Here is a 19642-nt window from a genome sequence, read left to right as displayed (position 1 = left end):
GCCTTCTTATACATTAAGTTAGAGCCTTTTATCATCCCACTGCTGGGCACAGGCCTCCTCTCACATGGAGAAGAATAGAGCGGTAATCGCATACCTAGAGTAACTTATATATACGGTAAGACTTTTTCATATATTTTCCGTGGTAAAGTAACAGTCGTACGAATCGATCGATCATAAGGTTAGGTATTAAGCAATACTTAGCGTGGTTGGTCTTTAAATGGTTGACAATCTTCTCACGATAAGTTCGTCTTACCCGGATGCAATTCCAAATAATTAAAGCTTAACAGACATTTGTATGTTAATCCGAAATGTAAGCGGTATTCAAGTTTAAACTTTGAAGACTCGAAGACTTATGAACGCATAACTTATACATTTTGGAGATCAAATAAGCGCTCGCCTGCCTTACCGTGTTTCATGCATTAATGTTAATGCCACATAAACAAACAAAGTAACTGCAACACGTGCAGTGCAGTTATGTGCAACATTGCACTTTACCTACATTGTACCAAGATAACTTAACCGCTTGTACTATTAATTCTAAACATTTTGTTGTGAATGCTCGTGTGCTACCAACACATATTATTTTGTACTTAAAGTATAATGATAGAAGATAGGATAGGAAGATATAGTGGCATAATGGAATTATTAGGCCCACGTCACGAGAGAATTACCTACATCACGTAAGTACATAGCTAAAATGTGGCCTTTATATTATTTTAATGTAATGTAAGCTTCATATATTACGTAGTTTAGTTAAAATCTATTTTTAAATTTTACGTGAAAGAGTTACAACCATTCATTCATATAAACAAACAACTTTATAATATTAGAAAGGTAGAAGTGTGGATTTTAATATATAAACTCCAAAAATGGTCTTATAGTTATCGGCACGGATCTTGAGCTCTGACCTTCACCTGCGCAGAAGTAATTTATTGGGTCCCTTTTCTGGCATGAAGTGAGGCGCGGGGGCGGGCTAAAGCGGTGATTGGCCCGCAGTGCATCGCGTCATAGCCGTCACTCAGGATTGGTTCTTTGCTAATAAATCATTTCTGCGTAGATGTAGGTCAGAGCTCAAGATTCGTGCCGATACTAAAACAATAAAGTTTGAGTACATCTCTCTTTCCATGAAAAAGCACAATCGCTCTAATTGATTTTCCGTGGAAGCGTAATACTTGAAGTCACTTTAGCATTTAAAACGCTAAACTAAGTCCTGAGGGAAATAACCACTTCATGCACTCAGACAATATACAGCTATGCTATAGTTTTACCTAGTGTTTAAACCACTTTAAACTGGTGGTTGTACATATAATAATTCAAATTCAAAATCATTTTTTCAAACTTGGCTGCTAAACACTAATTGAACGTCAAAATTAATAAAAGACAGCCACCAAAACGCCCACCTTTCATCAATTATTATATGTTTTTGCTGGGAAGCAGAGGCAGCGCATTACACACCCCAGCAATATAATACAATAGGTATATTTAGACACAGAATCCACACACAATCGGTTTACACCAAAGTAAGCTATAGATTAGCTTGTGCTATGAGTGCTAACAACACAACTGATAAACTACAGATACAGATAAAGACCACAGTCAATCTATATGCATCACACAAAAGTCAACCGTACTTGGAATTGAACCTGGGACCCTTTAATCGGCAGTGGCAATAAAACAACCATGGTGAAATTGTAAATGGTTTTGGTGACAATAAAATTGCCCTAACAAAGTTACGACATAGAATTGCCGATCACGTTACAGACTGACCGAGCACTATACTCTCACCATCATAATTATGAAAGAGTAATCCGTAAAGAATACTGTACCTACCATTAGTAAATAACCCAGTTTCTATTATATTTAGGTACTGTTTGCGTTATGCATCACCCACCAATCACCGGATTAAATTACGATAGTTCTGGTAACTTCTACAGCGTACACTCGCTATGTAAACTGTTTGCTTTGGCCTTTTATTTGTGTGCACTGCACTGCGGCTGGGAACACATTAAACTTGGGTACATATATGAACACAATGTTCGCTTGTTCTAGTGTTTGTTTTGTTTAAGTATGTGTTGAAAATTAGCATTGCATTTTTGTAGAATAAAGTTTCGTGTTTGTGGTGCGTCGTTGGGACTTTTTATCGATGACTTTTCATGCTAAGTGTACAAGTACTGTATTTGAAGTGCTTCTTACAAATGTACAGGCGATGGTGATTTCTTTGTATGACAAGAACCTCAGCAATCTTTAAAAACATTTTTTGTTTCAAAAATATTTTTTGGTGTCAATCCATAAAAGGACTTCTCGACTCGTTCTTCCTTGTTAACCCTTTAAGTCTATGATATACGTTGTAAGCCATTTTTCATAGCACGCCATATAAACCGTTCGATGGGTTAAAAAGCTCCCAGATAACTATCAACATTTATTTACATGTTTACTACCCATGTGAACAAAGATTAATATTCGCCGTAGTTTATGTAATAAGTCCAACATAACTGTCGGTTCGATTGAATTTCCAGGAATCCATCGTTACCACTTTGTTCGATCACGAGCGGCCACCATTTTGTGGATAGCTAACAACCTTACGTTAATAGCCACGCAGTTTCTGCTAAAAAAATTTACGGCTATTAGCGACTGAACTAACATCCTGGTTTAGTTATTAGAGTAAACTATATTGAGTAACTTCGGTTTTCAATAACCTATCTATGAGTTAGTAGTAGTTTTGTTTATTAGAGATAATAATTTGACATAACTTATAAGTATGGTATTGTAAAATTCTATCTCTGGTGAGCAAGATAACATATACCTAGATAGAATACAGAATGTAGCTATGTGAACACAATCATAGTAGCAACTAATGGTAGCTGGTAGCAATTAGGTAGCAACTCTCTATATGTATTTCGAGAGGATCGGAGAGTTGTGACAGGTATCCTGACGCAGACACTAGCCTTTTTGGAACTATTTGTTGGGACCAGCTTTCAGTCTAACTGGAAGCAACAGTGCTATAGGGAGACTGCTTATTGACCACAGAGAAGCTCGTTATGACCTAAATGGTCTCTCATCCACGGATAGACTGCGATAAGCATAGCTTTACCCCTGATTGGTGGACCCAAACATCTGCTACTTAGTCATGAAATGGAAGGTCACAAAAACCTCATAAAAAACGAACGAACGAGAATTTCCAGGATTTGCTTTATTTTGGTTTGGTGAAATAATTGCAAGGCTCGGCCGACGGAGTATACAGTAGGCCAATATCTTACGAAGGTAAAACCACTAGACACAACTAGTATATCTAGTCATAAAAGCCATTCTACACAACTAGGTAACAGCTCAAAACAGATTCCGCCTATGTATCGGCGAGCCGGCCTAGGCTGAATTATTCATGGCCTAGGCTGGGTATGAGAGCGCCAATCTGGAAATCAGTTGCCGTAGCGTGCATTGACTGACGTTTGTCATTTGTCACGTGATTTAGCTGAATTAATATTTCATGTGTGTGTGTGTATGTGTGTGTTTATTTGTAGTCTGTTTGTCTTGATAGCGTGATTGGTTTATGTATGTCTTTTGTACCCGTTTGTATGAAATTTTTGCAGGGCGTTGTTTAATGTGCAGGTCCATTTATCCTACCTCTGTTATGTATCAAACACAATATGTATTGTTCGTAATAAATAAATAAATATCGAGGAAGGCTTTAGGCGGTTTATATAGGATTGCAGAGTAGTGTCCACAGGACGCGGGTGAAATCGTTGACGGAAACTAGATTATTGATAAAAGAAAAATAAGTCCTCCGTAAAACTATCAAATACTGAATAATCAAGTCTATATCTATATCAAAATGATACTATTTGGCTTGTGCCTATTGAATGTGACGTCATCAAAGGACATGTTGACTCAACTATTCCCAGGCGTGTTAAAGTAAACAATGTATGTACATACAATGGATTAAATGTACATATATATGTGTTAGTCCATGAGTTAGCTTATGGTCATTGGTATTCAAGACCTTTTCGAACACCGAGCTTACCAGATTAATTACAATATTTGGATACAAAGTTGTATCTGCCGACCATCCTATGGTATCTTCTATATATGATAGAAATACCAAGTAGTGTTTTAGTAAATACTTATTTATTGAAGTTACTGAACAGGTAGCGTAGAGTTACATGGTCAAACGATTTTCTCTTTCACTCCGTTTAGATTATAAAAAATCACTTAATTTCATTCAACAAAGATATTAAAGAAAAATTAATAGTTAATTAAAATAGAAATCATTACTATGAACCCCTTGCTACTAAATAATTTAATTTCAAAATCAAAACCTTTGTCCTTATAATTTATTCATTAATTTCACCTAAACATTCCATCTGACATCTGTCAAACTCAGCTCAGTTAATGAAGACCTTTGCGACCAATCAAAACCGAGTAACCAACATTATTTACATTTCATATTATTTAAATTAGGAAGAGCTCGTGGTTAACGGCCGATCTCAATACTCTACCAAGAGTTAAACTCGGTTAGCTACCAGAGTTTTACTGTTACTTTTGATCTATCAATAACTGCCGTCTCAATAACAAAACTTCCGTAACGTTATCTACAGTTAAAGACAGATAGGTCCTTTCCCTCACAAAAAATGCGTTACGTTTTGTTTCTCGTGAACAATATTACTTTTGCTTATACGATATTAGCTTCAGTAAAATTGTACTTTAAAAAAAAAACCTGCTTTTATAATTTATATGAAAACGGTGAAATTTTATAATAAAATAATGATGAAATGCTTTCTAACATGATGCAATAAAACGCATTTTTGACATTTGCCAGCAAACGACGCGACGCTAACGATATCGCGCTGTCAAATTCCCGCGCTCGCTCGCAGTCGCATCTGTTTTGAATTGTTTCGAGTTTTCGACTTGTGATTTGGTTGGAAATCTCATTTGTATTTATAAAGTACCTTTATAGTGTGCAACAATTTTATAAAATTTTATTAAATTTGGTAAAATTTTTACTAATAACTCATTTACACTACTTTTATTTAATCTAAATGTAAATTCCGAGTCAGAAAATTCGCTTTCATAGTTAATGCGACTGTACTCTGCATTCACCAGATACTGTAGCTGTCGCAGAATCAAATACACCAGCTTCATATATCTCATTATCACTTTCATCACTGAACAAATCCATTTTATTATGAAATAAGTTGTAATTACTATGTAAACCAGCAGTTAATCGCCCGATTTCGGGAGATAGCAAATTTTTAACTGACAGTAACAAAAACAAACTAAAGTTAACGGTCAAAATCTTATTGAGACGCTCTTTATTTTTTTTCTATGGATCCACTTAACTATGGTAAGCGGTAAGCCCTCCCATAGGTAGATCAAAGTAAAGGTTGATATTCCTATCTATCTTTAGTTTATTGAAACGCACAAATGCGGTTGTAGCTACTAAAGATCGGTAATGTAACAGATGGTTAAAGGTAAGTACGTTATTGAGATCGGCCGTAAGTCAAAGTCACGCGGATCGATCGATCATAAGGTTAAGTAACGCTTGGCGTGGCCGGTTCATGGATGGGTGACCATATTGTCATTTATAACGAGTTCTTCCAAGTTTCGGAAGGCATGATAAACTGGTGGGTCCCGGCTGTTATTTGAATATCTTTGGAAGTCGTTATCGGTAGTCAGAAAGTCTGACAACCAGTCTTAGTAAGGGTATCGGGTTGCCCAGGGAACTGGGGTGCAGAGGTCAGATAGCCAGTCGCTCCATGTAAAACACTGGTTCTGTGCATCCGGTTAAAACTGGAAGCCGACCTCAACATCGTTAGGAAAAGGCTCGGAAGATGATGAATATTAAATTAACGTAACTGATAAATATACCATCGTAACTCATGTCTATAAAACATGGGTCCATCATTTATCAGTTCCTAACAAAGTTTCTTTCAGCAAAAAGTTTTCGTTTGAGTAAACACAATCGCTACTGGCCACGGAAAAAGCAACCTTATTGCCCTTAACACTAAGGACATTATATCTATTGTAGTCTTAGTAAACTTGTATGATGCGTATTTATAAAGGATGTAAGCGCCAATGACGGTAAGGTGCATTTTCCTGCGTATTGTCGCAATTTATTGCTTTAGATAATATGTAGTCTATTGTAATGAGATATGAGACATTTCTTTTATTCGGCATACAATGTTAAAATATGTAGCTATACGATTATTCATATAGAAGGCTTGACTTATTGATAAGTAAGAAATTGATGTTCTCTTATCGAAGTTTTTCTTTTGTTACGCATAATATAATATTATATATATATATATTATACAATAACTCATTTTAGTTATTCAAACAAAGTTCTAACGAAAAATAACTAAATAGGTACCCACGTTTTTGACATGAATATTATTAAACTTGAACTAATGTAAAACCGAAAGTTGTTTTGAACTTCTCCAAGCCTACTTATTTATATATTATATATATATTATATTGCGTAACAAAAGAAAACTTCGATATTATGCGTTATACTATTGGCTCATATGCTAGTTAAAATTTGTAATCAAGATTAAAAGTGTAGGTATTTGAAGTTTTCATTAATAGTAGAACTAATTGGCTGGCAAAAGCCAGCGCTTTCAACCGCGTCCTGCGGGAAACTACTCGGCGCACCAGGATACAAATTTGCCTTCCTTTACAAACGAGATATTTAAAATGAAAAAAAAAAAAAAAAACTTTGTTCAGTAGTTAAGCACATTGAAACAAACTCTTCAGCTTTATAATATTAGTAGGTACCTATAGATTTTTCAACTACAGAATTTCCAGTTAACTAGGCGTCTAAGTTAAAATAAATAATAATCAAGTTAGCAAGTCTTTTATAAAACTTTAATGATCTGTGAAAATGTTGAATGGTCTAAAATGCGTAAATAAGTAGGTTTGGTGAAGTTCAAAACAACTTTCAAGTTTAATAATATTCATTTCAAAAACGTGGGTACCTACCTAGTTATTTTTCGTTAGAACTTTGTTTGAATAACTAAAATGAGTTATTTCATGATGAAATGAGTTATTGTATACTTCATATTTATTACTTAGAGCTAGGTTTTTGGTGGTACATTTATATGAAATTACTATTTACAAATTAGTTTTGATGCTTCATGGATTTATACCAAAATCTATCATTATATTATGTAGGACATCAAAGAACAAAGCAACACATTATTGAAATAATTTAAAAGAAGAGGCTGTTTGTAAGAAAATGTAAATAACTTTCATAGAAGCCATGACTAACCACTTTTTATAGTAGGCAGGTACCTAAGCAAAAAAGAAATAAGTATTAATCATTGAAATTACTTGGCATTGCTACTTTTAATGATCAAACATAAAAAGAAAGCTAATCTACGTGCTTATCGTTTCTTAAATATTCGCTTCTGAAAAAAGTCTTATTAAACCTTTTCATTAAGAAATATTAGCAATGGCCGCACGAAAGCCAGTCATGCAAACGTTCATTAAGAAACAAAGCTTTGAATTCGAAAAGAGAACATATTCGAATTTTATTTGAAAAAAGAATGCTCCGTCATAATACGTCGTGTCCGCTACTCGATTACTGGCTGTGTTAATATTTGAGAGCGGTAACGCTCTGGTTGTCAACGTCCCGTGAAAACCGGGACACGGGATGTCCCAATTTTTTGCCCAGACTAATAATAGTCCGCCATTTTTTGGAACTTTTGACAGAAAGCTGATATGTTATTTTCAAAGGGACGTTGACCAGGTAACTTTAGATTCTGTTTTGCAGCTGCAAATAAACAATGTCAAAGTATGATTGGCAGTTTGTTTATACAGCAGCCCAGCTCATATGACTTCAATATTGCACGACGTATTTTTACCCAGAATATTTGTAAGAAAACTAGACATCAAATCAGCATGAAAGACAAATAAAATTTCTTAAAAATAAAATGTCGCAAGCAAAAATTCATATCCCGCATTTCATACGGACATATTGTCTCTGTCATTGGCAACACTAGTATGCAAACTACTTTGACGTTCCGTTTCATGCAGCATCTTTGTTATTTATGTTTTGTTTTCTGCGCGGAATAGCAATTGTTTTTGTTTTTATTGGCTTTGGAGCCATAAATTGAATAGATTATCCTAATAAATAACAAACTTATTTCGCTTTTAGATCGCTTGATCGCATGGTTTTTGGTTCGCAGTTGTTATTTAAATTGTTGTGACATTTTGATAATTTATCTCTATTGTTACATTTATTTTGTTTTTTGGCATTTATATAGAATTTTACAGTGAAAATAAGTCTAAAGGAAAGTTTTCTTGTTAAGTTTACATCACGTTCTTTTTAAAACTTTATTTAAGTACACTAATATCCTAAAAAGGTTCACCTAGATTCAGTGAACAGATTAAAAAATACAAGGTGTTGATTTGCATTTGTGCCGTAGCTCAGGAGGAGGACATACAATACGTAAATAACACTAGTTTACAGTACATTTGTTGCCGGGATTTTTTAAGCTGTTGTTGACTACTCATATTTAACCATATTTAAAACTATTAGTAGTTTTTTTTTATCAGCTCTAGTTTTTGAGATTCAGCTAAGTGCGGTTTAAAGAGAAAAAACGTGGATTTACCTTAAAGAATATTTGTTTAAAAATTATATTAATTGTTAAGTTCCAAAAAACTTGGCTTTAAAGCTCTTCTCTTATGTGTAGACTTTGGGAAATGGCGTATCAGAGACCAGCAATAGTCAGACATCATATTTACATCCCAGAAACCCTGATAACGTTCTTCCATGACACGTTAATCTTGATGCATACGTTCTCCCCTGCTCTTCGCTCATATCTCCTAAATTTTCTGGAAATCTGTCCGGATGACTGAAGAGGAAGTGACTTTATGCTCAAATTGCATCCCATACCTCTTATTTGTAAAAGCAGGTCTTCGACAAGTTCAACATAATTTTCATTATAATTTTTCAAAATTCAATATAATTTTTATTCTCTGAAAGTTCAGGTGAATGCTACACTCTTCGCTAAACACATGTTCTACTTCGGTTTTGCCATTTAGCTCGATTTTTGGTGTTTAAGCTGTTTATGTTCACGCTGCAAAAGTAAGAGCCGTCGAGATGATTTTTCGATTCTTTCCAAATAGTTGGTGTTTTAAGTTGAAAAGTACTTCTTTTACCACTTTTCCATAATCTTAAATATTCAACGCACGATTTACAAACACAATCAGGAGCCCAAGATTTGTCATTTTTATCTAACAACATTCCAAAATATAAAAAATAAGTATTTTTAAGCGTCTCTGATGACATTTCTACTCTTCTCAAACACATATTCTCCACATAAGTAACAAACATGGTTTGGATTGTTCAAACAACGCCTCCTTGAACTACTCGTGTTGTAAAAACTTCACATATTTGTATAATTACAATAAAATACGTACTTCAGCGACTGAAAAAGGTTCAGAAAAGAGAAAGTCAATAACAAGTAAAGTCGAGCTACAAAAAAATTTTTGCGGGTGTAATTAATAAAAACTAAACATAAGTGAATGTTACCAGCCATTAAATCCACGGCAACAGGCAAAAAGTTTGATTTTGTAAACTAGTGTAATCGATTGGAATTACAGTAGACGGGAAATAACTAATATGTACTGCTTTTTTTGTCATTGTAATGTCGTGGTATTTCCGAAGTAATCCAATTTTATGAATGAAATTTATGAGTGATCGTTGCGTATGCTTTGTGTTTGTGTTTGTGTGAGGGTGCAGCACGGTTTTAACGCCAGTAACATACGCGCCAAGTTTAAATAAGGCTAGATGACATTTACGGAATTCCGAAAAAAAAAATTAAGAAAAAAAAATACGTACCAATTTTTTTATTGATTTGGGTCGAGAATCATTAGCATAATTACCTCCTTGAATATGGCACGGATGCAAATCAACAGCTTGTATATATTTTCTAAATCATCCAAAGTGCTAAAGGCAATGTTTTATCTGGCTTTTAGCAAATTTTTTACTAACATAAACATTTTACCTTAACAAAATAAACATGAAAAAGGCGAATATAAGTCAAAGAGCTGCCGTAGGTACAATATATTTCAGTTAGCTTAAAGAGTATGTAAGCACATCGTGATGGATCGATAGAGTGTAACCTTCTTAGTTGGTGAAGCTTAGCCTAAATAGTCGCTGTCATCGATACGTCTTTTCCCCACTCTATGTCCGGTGTTGCCATCTTATAGCACTATATTATATGCATAGATATAATATTACTAAACAAGATTGCGCACGCTCAAAATATATATTTACGAAAATGAACTCTATTTTAACGCAATAAGGTACTAAATTGGTTTCATAATACACAGAGGCAAATCCGAGCCGAGAGGGATAGTTCGAACGGAGGCTGTTTGTCTCTTTCTAACACCTTGCCAGCATAAAAAAATGTTGTGATCAAAATTTTTGTCTTCCCAAAAACAATTGAATCACTTATATTTTTATCTTATTTTAACAATTGTAAGTCAACAAATTAATAACAATCGCATTAATTTATTCGTAAAACATAAACAACATAAATTTTTATTTTGCTTTTTTTTATTTTCTAGCGGTAACCCTGAACATTCTTGGCGCGTAATCAGCATTTAAAATTTTGTTTATATTTTTTTGTATTAAATCAATTTAAACTATTAAAATGGTGAAAAAGTGTTGCGTTTCTACTTGCAAAAGTGAATCCTATGGTGGTTGCAATATATCGTTCCACAGGTTAGCTAATAATAACATTTTCGTAAACCAAACAACTAGGGTGCCCATGAATTCTTGTAACGAGTCAAAATATGGGTGATGGATTTTAAAACTGTTGTACTATTGTTATAGCTTCCCAAAAAATGAAGAAAGGCGACATAAATGGCTCAGCAGTCTATATATGAAGTAGAAATACAAAAAAAAACGTTCTTCACTTCGAATCTTCCTGCTTTTATACTGCTAATTTCCGCTAATTATTAAAAGCCTTTATTAGTATCTTAAGGTCACAAACTGCGTAAGTTAAAACTTCAATACTAATCTATGTTTAATAATCTTAGCAAATTCGGATTTGTCTCACATAGCTTAATCTCATAGTCACCCTATTAGAAAGGGACAGACAGCCTCCGTACTAACTGTTTCACTCGGCTCGTTTTTTGGGTTTATATGCGCAGTCCTGTTTACTAATATTATGTCTATGATTATATGTAACATGAAGTAACGATTCCCGTAGAAGGTATCAATGAAGCCGTTTCCGATGAAATGTGATAGTTGTTTGGGCTACGTTGTTTTTCTCAACAGAAGAATATCTTGCAACAATAATTATTTTATACCTAATATAGGGCCAACATCGTCACCCAGTGGTTGCCGCAGGATGGTCATCGCAGGCGGGGTAGGCCCCGAAAGAGATGGTGGGATGACCTGGATGCCTACAACCCTGATTGGTGGGAGGTCTCAAAAGATCGAGAGGTGTGGAGGCAAAATGGGGAGGCCTTTGCCCAGCAGTGGGACGGTACGGGCTAAGAAAAAAAAACTAGTAGTATTTCGTTTTATATAAAGGTTATCAAAAGAGCTTCTACTTATCACATGTAAGTACATAGAACGATAATAATATGCATTGATAAGTCAAATATTTGCTTAAAATGGCAAAAAATATGAAATCCATCTAGGTAAGTACTTATTAAAAAAAAAAAAACGATTTGCTGTTTCTGATACTTTCTGGTACCTATACCAACATTGTATCTACTGATCTTTGTGTGTTGTGATGTCCTGTGTTGTTAATTTTATTTGTGTACCATAAATAATAATCTATCTATCATTGTTTTGGTAAAGCCTATACATTTATCAATAAATCAGTGCCTACAAGTCCTCTCAGGAACTAGAACTTATTGCGTTTTGTTGGGACGTATCTTCGGGTAAAGTTTCGGCCATTTTGTCTTGTTCTATTAGCTTTTCATTGACTTCCACGCGTCAACTATTCTTTGGCGAAAACTTTTGGTATTGTAGGACGCTATTGTCATTATTCTTATAATGAACTAGCTTCCACTAGCGGTTTCACTCGTATCAACTGGTTAGGTATTACTTCCCATACTCGAATAAAAAGTAGCCTACATTATTATGTCATTGTAATTTATAAGCTATCTAGATAATAATTATAATTTGATTTCAATTTACTTTGAACCTTTATTTAGGTTTTCGTATTAATTAAATAGTTAAATCCACTATAAATAATGGTTGCCTCAAAACATAAATGTTATATTATTTAATTTTCCAATTTTCCTCTAATCGGTTTTCAGAATAGCTTTCAGACGATTTATGGCAATTATTTAATTAGTCTCACGATTTACTAAAATGGATTATTAGATAAATAATGTTTTCACCTCAATCTATTTGAGAAATACCAAATTATATCCATACTAAAACACGATATCTTTACAGTTTCAATACAGCTTAAACACCATCTTCTAAACAATGGAATATGTGCTTTACAGCTGTACATTAAGGTCTATTTTTCTTCGTATACAATGTGCACATGTGAAAAATGCTCCGTGACTCGTCTGTCGGTATGTTAGCGGTATCCATGATGAGTTTAGCTTTATGAGACGTTTTGATCGCCACAAATCTAGACAGTGACCTATTTTCCAGGAAAATGGAGGAAAATATTACATAGATACTTTGTTGTGCATTTTGGGACAATATCAATGTTTTTGTAAAGATAAAATGGCTTGAAGGACATGCGAATATTTTTTAGACGACAATTATGCAGGTACACTCTTTAGAGAATTGTCTTGATATATGTATAATAGCAAATTCTTACGGTTCTCATAAGCGGAAGAAGTTATACTCGTAAGAATCCATGACAACTTGACACTAGATTTAGATTTTTTTTTCCTTAACAAAGACAAAAATAAATAGATACTTGAGTACCTTTTGATCGTTTATGAGTTGGTTAGAAATAGTTACCGTGGCCCTGCGCGTGGTGGTACGCAAAGTGCTCCAGAAGTAACAAAGAAGGTGATTAGTGAAATTGTATTTCTTTAATCAAAAAAGTACCTAAAATGAAGGACTGTCCTTTAAAAACTAAAATATTAATTAAAAATTCCGGACGGCGTGCTCAACTGTAAAAATCTGTTGAGTACTTAATCTCTCCAGAAAAGAGCGTTATGAATTACAGGAGTTTTCCTAAGTTTTTAAGAAATTAACATTTCTTCCTCCGTGGGTCATTAAACACATTTAACTAAACCATTGTTTTGGGTTAAGATTATTGTTTTAAGAGGCTTATCTACCAATTCTTGTCGACAATAAAGGGACAGTGAGGAACTAGATTAACTTGTAAAACATAAAATATTGAATGGTACTCACCTAATCTTAATTTTTTAGTAAAGAACACTTGGTATATGGTGGCACTCGTTGTTTTTCTATAACGTAACCTGAAACAAAGAAAATTCAATATTACAATAATTTACTACCTCATTGAAAATATGACTAAAAATATTTTGTTTTTTAGAACATAATTACGCCTTTTATCATACTTTTCAAAACCAGGGCATTGTTGTAGACCATATTTTACGTCTTCTTATTACAGATTACAATAACCTACACACTTATCTGTTTATATGCTGATATGATTAGTTATACAAGCAACGTCAAAATCATATCTCTGGGTAAGCAAATCTATAGATAGATCGGTTATTAAAATCTGCTGTTAGACATGAAACTACTAGTAATCCAAACTATCCACTTAGAAATGCCACAACATTGCAATTGAACGACTCATCTTGAATACCTCTAACATATAAATTATATTTTTTTAATAAATCTTCGCCTACTTCAACTCACCTTCCTAGCCTACTACCACAAACTAGCCATGACCTTCACGCGTTCCGTCACAAAGGTCAAGCCAATCCATCAGCGCGCGTTGATTAGCCCCTCGCGGGGAGCTGATTTACTACAATGATAGATTGTTCTAGAATACTGCGTGTTTGGGTATAGTGGACTTAATAGTATGAAGATCGGAAGGAAAACTACGTAACTAAGTATACTAATATTACTTTGATTTTGTTTGTTTCGTCTTCTTATAAAGCTGGCTGAAAGTTAAGTCTAACTTAACAAGTCCTAGTGTCAGTTTTCACAAATCAACATTTCTTAAGGCGGGTCTACACTAGGGCATGCAATACCGGTTAACCGGTTTCGTTTTTACCGGTAAATCGACCATTTTTGCGAGTTTTAAACTACCGGTAAAAATAATATGAAACCGGTAATTTACCGGTTTTTACGTTTTTCTGATAAAATATAGCAATTGTTCATTTAACGTCAAATCTTTGTTATGTAGCTGAATATAATGTAATGTTGCATACATTACGTATTGTAAGAGTGTTAAAGTTGCTGTTTTTTAGAAAAGTAAACTTGTGTGTCCTTTACTATCTCTAGGTTAGATACAAATCTTCTTCCTTATCTTAATTTATAAAATCTAAACAAATTGTATTCATTCGGTTATTCTGTTTTTTTTCCTCATAGCTGTCAGCTCATACTAGGTACAAATGTAGCTAACGCTTATTTTACCTACTCTATGACCTTACTGAGCAAGGGCTTTTACTTCACCACCATGCGGACAGCTCTGAGGACACGGTGGAGCACACAGTCCAGGTGTGCACTGCCTGGGAAGGGTACCGCCGTATTGTCGTCGAGGCAATAGGCAGCGGCGACCTTTCGCGTCCTTCCCTGGTTCAAGCCATGGTCCGAAGCTAGAGGGAATGGGAAGCCGTCGCCCCTTCTGCGAAGCAGTCATGCTCGAGAAGGAGACGGCGGAGCGACTGCGAGTAGCACCTCTCATCCCAGCCGCTGTAGTGGACTAGGAAGACACCACGGGCGCCAAGGGTCGAGAGACGACTCCCGGCCACCGTAGACGTCGGTCTGTGGGCGGTGAGTTCGGGTGGCTCATCGTTCCACCGTCTGCATAGACAACAGACCCGTGTCAGTGGCGCGCGTTGTTCCACGGGATCCTCAGGGAGATGTCAGCAAACCCAGTGGGGCCCAGCAGGGCCAAGGTCTGCCGGGGCCGCGGGATTGTTCGAAAGAATTACCGCTACCCTGGTCCATAAAACACTTACTAAAAAACATGGGTTTTAGACAGAAAGAGTCTGTCATTTGATGATTTACCATAAAAAAGGGCTTTCCCTTCAATGAAAAATATATTTTTTACGGTAATTCTTAGCGTTTATCCCGTCTTGTGACGGGGTCGGCTTTCCGTATCTTCCTTCTACCACTTCGCTCTATCCTCCTGAATAGACATCTTCCTCTTCGAGTTCGCAGATTTTCATGTCATTCATTACGACACACAACCACCACGGTTTCGGCCTGCCTTTGCGCCTTTGACCGGGTATATTGAGATTGAGTATCACATTCACACTGCCGATGTCCTCAGGTGTCACTCCTTTTTACATGTCCGTACCATCGCAGCCGTTTCTCTTGCATTTTGTCGGCGACATCGCGTACGGATGGTAATACTCTACACTAGACGAACCGAGCATGAGCGAAGCACAAGCGGAGCCGTCGTTCGCGGCGTCAAATGTGGACGTACAACGAACCTACAACGATCACTGTTCTCGAACGTAGTTTTCCGCAGTGAGTTCGCGGCTCTCGGTGAATATGGACGATATTAATAATATTGCAGTAGCCGCCGCTGTTGCAGCCAACCAGCCAACCAAGCCCTTTTTATAAAGGGCGTCGTAATTTTTACAAGATCAAAACCGACAACAGATGGAACGCAGCCGAGCACGAACGAAATGCTCGCAGCGCGCTCGTTAGAGGCTTGTAAGTTGGTCCACACTAGACGAATTTTGTTCGGCTCGTGCTCCGCTCGTGCTCGGTTCGTCTAGCGTAGACACAGCTTTATGTGAAACGTCTATGTTTGATTGAACTCATTGATCTTAGGAACTACAGAACCGAATTGAAAATATGTTTTACTGTTGCATAGTCAATATTTCGAGGAAGGCTTTAGGTCACTTTATTCGAGTGCGAAGAAAATTCACGCGAGACGCGGGTGATACCGTGGAAGCTAGTATTCAATCAGGGAAGAGGGGTTGTTTGAAAGAGAACAGTGCGTCTCTATACATGCATCATTCAAAACTCTACATATGTAAATTGTACATGTTTGTTAAGTTCACAAAATGTGGTTGAGTATCTGTGAATTACGTACCGATACATTCGTTACCACAGACTGACTGCTTATATGCTTTGTTTACATTAGTCCAGTTACTTGATACATTAATTTGAATGTACATACGTAGTGCCTATGCAAAGGGTTGCCTTTGGAAAGGAATCTTACGGTAATAGAAAAGTTCGTTTACAAGTCAAACAAACAAACAAACAAACAAGTCTCCATAATAAGGTTTTTAATGTTTTTGTGTATAAAATTACCGTTTAATGGAATTAATTAATGTTCTATCCATAATATAGTACAGAAAAGCGTACCTACAGCACAAATTAAGAACAAACTAAATAACGTTAAATATTTTTAGAACTTAATTTAATTACGCTTTTCCTGAAAAGCAAATTAAACACAGAATGATATTAAAATTAAAAAATGTTTTCCTTTACTAATGTACTTTGGCAAAAAAATTATAACATTGCCCACGCAATTTTAACAAAACTCGAACATTTAGAAAACCTTCACACTGAAGACTTTCTAGTCGGCCGACAGTTTGATCGGGCGATCGATAAGTATAAAAAAGGAATGTTAGTAAGCACTTACAACGATCAGGTATTTGGCCGTGATCAGACCGACTATAAACTTTGATTGAATTCACGTTTTTTCAAAAAAAATATCCAACCATTTGGCAGACTGTCAACCACTGGGCAGACTGTCAACCATTGGGCAGACTGTCGACCATTGGGCAGACTGTCAACCATTGGGCAGACTGCCAACCATTGGGCAGACTGTCAACCATTGAGCAGACTGTCAACCATTGGGCTGACTATCAACCATAGGGCTGACTGCCAACCATTGGGCAGACTGTCAACCATTGGGCAGACTGTCAACCATTGGGCAGACTGTCAACCATTGGGCAGACTGCCAACCATTGGGCAGACTGCCAACCATTGGGCAGACTGCCAACCATTGGGCAGACTGTCAACCATTGGGCAGACTGTCAACCATTGGGCAGACTGTCAACCATTGGGCAGACTGTCAGCAGGCTGCAGTGAGTAGCCAAGATTAACAAAAAATACAAAATGTTGTTTAATTTTTTTCTCGTTTTTGATAATCACTGAAACACGAATAAATGTTTAAGTAAGGAAAGAAGGTCAAAATTATACAAAAAGGAAAGAAAATATTTTTTTCTAATTCTTTGATGTTGTGTGCCAGGTGCCAGTTGTTTATGTATCTACTTAAATTGTCTTTACAAGTGATTTCCCGGCTTTCCTTTGAGAATTATATTTTGTTTACATAGTATCGCTCGAGTAGCCTCGGGATTTGCTTTAGGATTTATTACATAGGTAAGAGTAAATAAAATAGAGAAAAGTAAATTAAATATTACGGGGTTTTCTAGGTGTTTTTAATCTTGATATTGATATAATTTCGTAAAATGATACTATTTTTACACTGAACGTAAAAACGTTTACCAAAGGTCACTCAGTAACTTAATCGTAACCTCTCAGTATTAAGCAGTTTTAACGTCTTCTCAGCGTAAAAAAAGATCATAATTACAACATTTTTATTCTAATTTTAAAACTATCATCGAAAAACAAACCAGTCAAGTAAACAAGTACAGTAACTAACCGTATTAAACGCAGCACAAATTGCCGAGTTTCCATTGCATATTGATTTCTGTGGCAAAGATTGCCCAGTCATCACCAGTAACGACACAAATACTATTATTCATACGATAGGTAACGATAGGTAGTATTCGTTAAGAAAGCCCTTTCTTAACGAATACTACTTAGGTATATGGAAGTCGTGGTGGCCTAGTGGGTAAAGAACCAACCTCTCGAGTATGAGGGCGCGGGTTCGATTCCAGGTCAGGCAAGTACCAATGCAACTCTTCTAAGTTTGTAAGTATGTACTTTCTAAGTATAACATACAGACACCAATGGCCGATAAAAAGGTGAAGGAAAACATCTTGAGGAAACCTGGACTATATAGTCTGAAATCACCAACCCGCATTGAGCAAGCGTGGTGATTAATGCTCAATCCTTCTCCGTGTGAGAGGAGGCCGCAGCCCAGCAGTGGGACGATATAAAGGCTGTAACATATGGAATTATATATACTAGTCAAATACGTACACCGTACGACCGTAAACGGAACTCTGTGTGTTTTGGTAACGAAAATGTAGAGGTAAAAAAAACTGTAAGTACTATGTAATAATAAAGACTCGCCGTTTTCCCGTGGTTTCGCCCGCCGCGTCCGTGGAAATTACTGCCCCTATCAGGATAAAAATAGCTTATGTCACTCCGATAAGAGTGTAGCTTTCTAACAGTGAAAGATTTTTTCATATCGGTTCAGCAGTTCCGGAGCCTTTTGAGTACAAAAAAACAAATACAAAAATATTTTCCCTATATTATATTATACGAGATAGTGTTTCGTTTATTTGAATACGCTGGTTTCAGGAACTTCAGCTCCAATTTGAAAGATTCTTTCAGTGATAGTCCATATATCTGCGGGATTGTTCGAAAATGTTACCGCGGCCGTGGTTCATAACAGACACAGACCTTCGACGGAACACGACGGTTTTTAGTCAGTAAGAGTCTGACACTCCCTCACCACTGCTATCCACAGCGGGAGGGGTCAATTGAAGATTTTTGACGTCGATTGAAAAAAAATGGTCCATAGTTCTCACGGGATATAGTCAACAGGAGACCAAAGCACATTACACATAATTGTACCCTTTCCTCATACATTAAACATGATTATAACACTACATTAGTAGAATAACAGAACATTGTATTTTCCTCTTGTCATGTATGAAAAGGTTAGCATGTGGGCGATAGATCGGCTGTGTCATGTCAGTGGGCTGGTTGGATGGGAACTTATTCCATTAGTATATCGTCATTAGCCTGGTTTCTTAACTAACTGTGGAGTTTGTGTGTGGGGATTATTTTGGGTGATGAAGAGTAATGAGGTTTATCGACTGTCTGGTACTGGTTATAATTTAGTACATTCTCCAATTGAGGATTATAGAAAACTAGCTGTTTTCACGCGGTTTTCCTCGCGTTCCGTAGCAACTACTGCGCGTATTGAAATAAAATGTAGCCTATGTTACTCCGGGATAATGTAGCTTCCTGGCAGTGAAATATCTTTTCAAATCCGCTAAGTAGGTTCCGATCCTTTAAGGTACAAAGAAACAACTACTATATACTCTTTGTTATATTACTTACGTAATAGGAAATAACTGCGCTTATATAAATAATATATTTTACAAGTATATTTATGCCTCAAAAAAAAAAAAATGATTACCAAACCATAACCAGTTGTATTCTCGCCACCCATTGGTCAAATCAACTATTTAACTTTCGTTTATAATTGTAGGTAAATAATGCAAAATACTACAACAATTACAAACATTAAAACAAAAGCTGTCCAAGAAACATCTACCTAGACTAAAAAACTAACAATCTACTTACTGTGACAAAACTCAGTAAAGAAATTAACACAGTTAAAGA

General features: G+C 35.9%; 1 protein-coding gene across 1 annotated transcript in view; it reads right to left on the bottom strand.

The window, feature by feature from the left end:
• LOC124634845 overlaps positions 1–19642 on the bottom strand; it is a 258449-nt gene that overhangs the window by 80658 nt on the left and 158149 nt on the right. The window contains exon 4 of the mRNA XM_047170496.1: positions 13346–13413. Coding sequence (XP_047026452.1) covers positions 13346–13413 — 68 coding nt within the window. The remainder of the gene's footprint in view (positions 1–13345; positions 13414–19642) is intronic.

Source organism: Helicoverpa zea, chromosome 12, assembly GCF_022581195.2.
Source record: "Helicoverpa zea isolate HzStark_Cry1AcR chromosome 12, ilHelZeax1.1, whole genome shotgun sequence".
Classification (NCBI taxonomy): Eukaryota; Metazoa; Arthropoda; class Insecta; order Lepidoptera; family Noctuidae; genus Helicoverpa; species Helicoverpa zea.
Note: the sequence above shows the minus strand (reverse complement) of the source record. Positions and strands in the feature narration are given on the sequence as shown.